Consider the following 6,200-nt stretch of genomic DNA (forward strand, 5'->3'; position numbering starts at 1 on the left):
AGTTATGAATGAGAAGGTGAATAATTGTATCTCTAAATATTTGAGTGAATGAGTGGATGAATGATTTTTTGTCATGGTCTGAGTATTGAATGAGAGGGTGAATGGTTTTATCTCTAAAAATGTGATTGAATGAGTGGGTGAATGATTTTTTGTTATGATCCTAGTTATGAATGAGAGGGTGAAAGGTTGTATCTCTAAAAATGTGACTGAATGAGAAGGTGAATGATTTTTCGTCATGGTCTGAGTCATGAATGAGAGGATGAATGGTTTTATCTCTAAAAATGTGCTTGAATGAGAGGGTGAATGATTTTTTGTTATGATCCTTACTATGAATGAGAGGATGAATGGTTGTATCTCTAAACATGTGATTGAATGAGAAGGTGAATGATTGTATCTAGATATTTGAGTGAGTGAGTGGGCGAATGATTTTTTTGTCATGGTCTGAGTCATGAATGAGCGGGTGATGATTTTATCTCTAAAATTGTGATCGAATGAGAGGGTGAATGATTTTTTATTATGATCATAGCTTTGAATGAGAGAGTGAATTGTTATATCTCTAAAAATGCAATTGAATGGGAAGGTGAATGATTGTATCTCTAAATATTTGAGTGAGTGAGTGAGTGAGTGGGTGAATGATTTTTTGTCATGATCCTACTTATGAATGAGAGGGTGAATAATTGTATCTCTAAATATTTGAGTGAATGAGCGGATGAATGATTTTTTGTTATGGTCTGAGTAATGAATGAGAGGGTGAATGGTTTTATCTCTAAAAATGTGATCGAATGAGAGGGTGAATATCTTTTTATTATGATCCTAGCTATGAATGAGAGGGTGAATATTTTTTTATTATGATCCAAGCTATGAATGAGAGGGTGAATTATTATATCCAACATTGTGAGCAAACGAGAGGGTGAATGATTTTTTTGTGGTGATCCGATCTATGAGAGGGCGAATGTTTATATCTCACATTTCGAGTGAATGATTTTGGTCATGATCTGCGCTGTGAATGGTTTTAAAAAGGGCTAAATGATGTTAAAATGACAGCATGGATGGCTGTATGCGATGTGTCTCTATGACATGTGAACATCTACTTGGGGTTCCTCAGGGTTCTCCAGGTTCCTCCTGCGGTCCAAACACACAGGAGGTTCACTGGAGACCTTACATCGTCCATATTGTCTACCTGCGACTTACAACTCCAAACGATTCACATCATATGGAATAATATAGGACGTTTATAATAATAATTTATTAATCCCTCATGGGGAAATTCATTCTCTGCAAGTAACCCATCATGGAAGAATCATGAGAAGTCCAGGAGAGCATTTAGGGGTTCAGCGTCGACACACTAGGAGGAGCCGGGAATCGCATGGTTGCATGTCTGCATCTTCGATGCGCAGGTGTTCACATCAATAATATACATCATGTGAATAATTGTCTCTCTCTATTTTTTTTAATACTTTATTAATCCCTTGTGGGAAATTCCTCTCTGCATTGAAGACATCAAGGATGAAACATGAGCTCGCGGTTCCAGGAGCACTTAAAGCTTCGCCGTCGAACCCGGAACATCATCCAACAATATATGTTGTGCGAATGAGACGGTTGCGCGTCTCTAAGTGCGTCCCTGTGATTGGTCCAGGGTGAAACCTCGCCCAATCACAGCTGGGATAGGCTCCGCCCCCCCCCCGCCCGCAGGATAAGCTGTGCAGAAAACGTATGAATGAATCTAACGGCGCTTCATATTTCAACGCTTTACGTCGCGGTGGATTTTAACAACATTTGAGAACCATCAGGAGTTGGCCTGCCGTCCTGAAGCCGCAAACCTGCATCTGGAACTTTTCACCATCCCTTGTAAATGTTCTCATGAAAAAGTACGTCAGGGCGGAAACGCCAGGAGGACATTTAGCCTCTTGTGTGTGTTTTTTATTTTTATTTTTATTTTTTATTGCAGGACGAAGTACAAATTCCACAAACCTTTACACAGTAATAACCCTCACGCACGACGTCCGTTCGACAACGACAATAAAAACGTGCGTCCAGTCAATTGCAGGAGGCGCCTTCACCCGGCGGAGCCTCGCCTGGAGATCCGATTCACTAAAAACTCATCTCAGAGACGTCTAGACAGATTCATGACTAACTCCATCTAAGTGTTAAAAAGTTCAAGCGGTTGTTGTGGGGGGTGGAGGAGGGAGAGCGTTCAGAGAAAAGGAACCCTTTGCCGTGTCGCGTTCTGGTGAGGAAAACGTTTGTTTTACCAAAAATGGGACTCAGTGATAAGGCGTCCGTCAGGAGCGTTCGGCGGGGATTATTCTGATCACACAAAGCCATGGGTGATCTTTTAATCGGCCCGCCGGGGGCGAAACACGTGGCCGTAAAACGTTCCTAGCTGGTTTATTTCTTTTTTTTCGGTGCCGAGCGGACGATAAGCCGCTGCCTGGACCGGGATCAGCTCGAACCCGGTCGTGAATCGTGAACGTCTGGCTTCACGTCGAAGTGATTTTTTGTTTTCGTCGACGCCAGAAGAAACTTCGGAATTCTCTCACTTTCGCTTTCGAAGAACTGATTCCCAGCGAGATGCAGCGCTGGGAATGTTTTAATGGGATGTTTTAAATCTTCCCGCTGATCGGCTTTTAAAAAAAAAAAAAAATCCACTTGTGTTTTACGTATTTGGAGACGAAGCTTCTGGTTTCCCGCCTCGGCTCCTCCCTGACGCCAGCTGGACGCCTTCCAGCACTGAATGGATTGAAAACACACACCGTTGTGTGTCGCCCAGGTGCGGCCGCGACGCGTGGAGGGGATTATCCGCGAGGGTCGGCCAATGGCGGGGGCCCGAGGTGTGCGAAGGACAGATGGGATGGCGATCGGGGCGGGCGGGGGGGATTAGAGGAGGCGAGGACGGGGCGGGGGTCGTAGGTCAAGCGGGGGCCACCTGGCTGGAGGAGATGGACGAAGTCTGAGTTTTAGAGAGCGCTGTGGCTTCTTCCTCTCCGAACGGGTTCTTCCCGCAGCAGACGGTGGTGATCATGCAGTTCCTGAACTGAAGGCCGCAGAGGAAAAACACAAAAACGCGGAAATCGGTGAGGATTCGGCGCCGGAAGGCGAGCGGGACGTTTCCACGCCGTACCTGTTTGTTTAGCAGAATGTAGATCACCGGGTTGTACAGGGCGGCGCTCTTGGCGAAGAAGGCCGGCGCCGTCATGAACACCGGCCCGAACTCCGTCCCTTGGTTGGCGAAGATGAACCAGGCCACGCTGGCGTACGGGACCCAGCACACCAGGAAGGAGATCACCATGACGATGACCATACGTGTCACTTCCTTCTCAGCTCTCTGTGTGGTCTCAGACTCTTGCTGTTGCGCTGCAGCCTGAGCGCACACACACACACACACACACACACACACACACACACACAAACGTCAAACACATCCTTGTGATCCAAGTGTGAACAAATAAATGGCGGCTGTTTAAGTGTAGCATGAATTTAAAATGCATGCATTTTTCAGTCTACTGAGTAAATAACTGAAAGAGTCTGGAAAATTGAGAAAGAAGAAAAGTAAATAAATGAAAATAAAAATGAATGAAAATGAGATTTGAAAAATAAAAATAGATTGAAAAAAAATTAAAATAGATACATGGTAATAAAAATAATAAAAAAAGATTAAATATGAAATTAAATAAACGTTGTTTGAGCCTTATTTTCACCTGTAACGTTCTCTGCATTAAACCCTTTTCAGTTTGCAAACATCTTAGTAATTCAAGTTTCAAGCTGCAAACTTGGCCATGAAAATTAGATTGAAACAATAAAAATTTATTTTAAGAAATTAAATAAATAAATGGAAACGAAAATCATAAAAAAAGATTCAATAAGAAATAAAATAAATTGTGTTCAAGTCTTATTTTCACGAGTAATGTTTTCTGCAATAAACCCAATTCGATATGGAAACATCTTAGTAATTCAAGTTTCAAGCTGCAAACTTGGCCATGAAACTTTGCTAAAAAAATTAATAGATTTAAAAAAAATAAATGGAAATAGAAATAATGAAAAAAGATTCAAAATGAAATCAAATAAATTGTGTTCAATCCTTATTTTCACAAGTAATGTTCTCTGCATTAAACCCAATTCAATACGCAAACATCTTAGTAATTCAGGTTTCAAGCTGCAAAAGTGGCCATGAAAGAAGTTTAAAAAAACTAAAAATAGATTTAAAAAAAACAAAAAATCAATAAATAAACTGAAATAAAAATAATAAAGACCATTCAATATGAACTAAAATAAATTGTGTTCGAGCCTTATTTTCACCCCTAATCCCAGTTCAATACGCGAACATCTTAGTAATTCAAGCTACACGCCGCAAACTTGGCCGTCAGATAGGACGGCCGCATGATACAATAATCATGTTATATCACATGTTTGATGTCATTTTATCTTTAATCTGCCAAAAGAAATATAATCAAGCACCTTCTAATGTGTGTAAATGTCCTGACTAACGGTCCGAACGTCCGAGCGTGTGTGTGTTCTAGAAGATGCCAAAGCCCCCCCGGGCACATAAAAAAGTTTGCCTTTGGACGTCGAAAGACGATTTCAAATTTTAAAAGCATTGTGTTCCAAGCGTTTTGATCGGATAATCAATTATGCATGTCCTTCCACTATTATTAATGCAGGCTTTGGGGGTGACACAGTGAGGCGGCTGACTGCCCTTTAGCTGTAGGACCTGGGCATAAGCTGCCATGTTGGCAAGGATCTGCCCTCCTGAAGTGTCCTTGAGCTATTAAATCCCTCTCATCTCCAGTGACGCTGCTCTGCGATGCTCCCAACCTCCCCGCGGAGGACGTACGATAAGGAAATAATTCCTCCACAGCCACAAACAGGGGTACCACAACCATATTATTATTGATGTTGCATCTGGCAGTGGTGATCCTACCGCTCGCACAGTGCATAGTAAGCGGCTGTAGCAGAAGAAAATAATGATGAGAGGGATACAGAAGTGGAGGACAAACATGTAGATGACAAATGAGGTGTTGTGGATCTCGGGTTTTGGCGTGTAGTAGTCGATCCCGCAGGAACACTGCATTCCCTCTGGGATGTACCTGCATCCATACACAAGATAATAATACACCTATCACAACCATGGTCACGTGATATACAGGAAACAGTATGCCTTGTGCTAAAAACCCATTTTTTCGGCGGCGGAACGAGTCCGCGGCTCGATGTACCGGGACCATCCGAGCAGAGGGGGCGCGGCGCAGGTGAGCGCCATGATCCACGTGAACCCCAGGCCGGCGATGGCGTGGTTCTCTCCGAAGCGGAAGTTGGTCATGGGCTTGCAGACCACGACGTAGCGTTCGATTGCGAGAACCACCAGAGACCACAGAGCGATCTCTCCTGAGACACGGCGTGAAACAAACAAACAAACAAACAAAACAAAACAAAAATTCTCTTTTCTTGTTTAAAGTGCGGAATTGATAAAACCGACCGTGACGGCGATTCGGATCGCAAACGGAAAATCGTCTTACCCCCCAGCGTGGCGAAGAATCCTTCAATACTGCAGCCGGTCACACCTAAAATGAAGTATCCGTGCAGGGCCGTGTAGAGCGTCACCGTGAAGCCCCCGACCACCATGAAGAGGTCGGCCACGGCCAGATTCAGCAAGACGTAGTTCAGGGGGGTCCTCAGTTTTTTGTGCTTGACGGTGACATAAAGGGTGAGGAAGTTAATGGGAAAGGCGGTGATGATGAGGAACAGCATGTACGCGGCCAGAAGAGAGTACTGCCACGGGTCGGCCAGGTAGTACTGCGGGTGCTCGAAGGGGCTGAGAACCAGACCCGTCCTGTTGGACATCGGGACGTAAAAGTTGGGTCCCTCTGTGCCGTTCATGGCTGCGGTTCACGGCGGCGACGCTTCCCCCGAATCTCGTCCGCCTCGTCTCCAGATTAAAAACGAGGGCGTCTTGTGCGGTCGGAGAAGGGAAATGGAAGACGTGCTCTGCAGCCCCTGGAGCTGGTGCGGCACCTTTTAACAGGCCGACCGGATTAGGGACGCGTACGAAGCAAAGAGTTAGCGGAGATGGAATTAAGACACTCAATCACGGCCCCCTCCCCTCCGTCTCTCTTTGCCTCACGCCCACACAAACACCGACTCATAACTGGTATTACAAAGGACTCCAGAAATAGCTGTTATGTTAAGCATTTTCAAGGGCAGAGGTT

General features: G+C 44.5%; 1 protein-coding gene across 1 annotated transcript; it reads right to left on the reverse strand.

The window, feature by feature from the left end:
• Positions 1-1,877: 1,877 nt before the first annotated feature.
• Positions 1,878-5,966, reverse strand: exorh (extra-ocular rhodopsin). The gene is made up of 5 exons (XM_086141332.1): positions 5,511-5,966; positions 5,211-5,379; positions 4,919-5,084; positions 3,122-3,361; positions 1,878-3,034 (listed from the first exon to the last, which is right to left on the reverse strand). Exons 1-5 carry the CDS (start codon positions 5,869-5,871, stop codon positions 2,912-2,914), a joined length of 1,059 nt encoding a protein of 352 aa, XP_085997458.1. The 5' UTR covers positions 5,872-5,966; the 3' UTR covers positions 1,878-2,911.
• Between the last annotated feature and the right edge of the window lie 234 nt (positions 5,967-6,200).

Source organism: Fistularia commersonii, chromosome 34 (assembly GCF_037954325.1).
Source record: "Fistularia commersonii isolate RoL2024-O1a breed Wild chromosome 34, RoL_Fcom_v1.0, whole genome shotgun sequence".
Classification (NCBI taxonomy): Eukaryota; Metazoa; Chordata; class Actinopteri; order Syngnathiformes; family Fistulariidae; genus Fistularia; species Fistularia commersonii.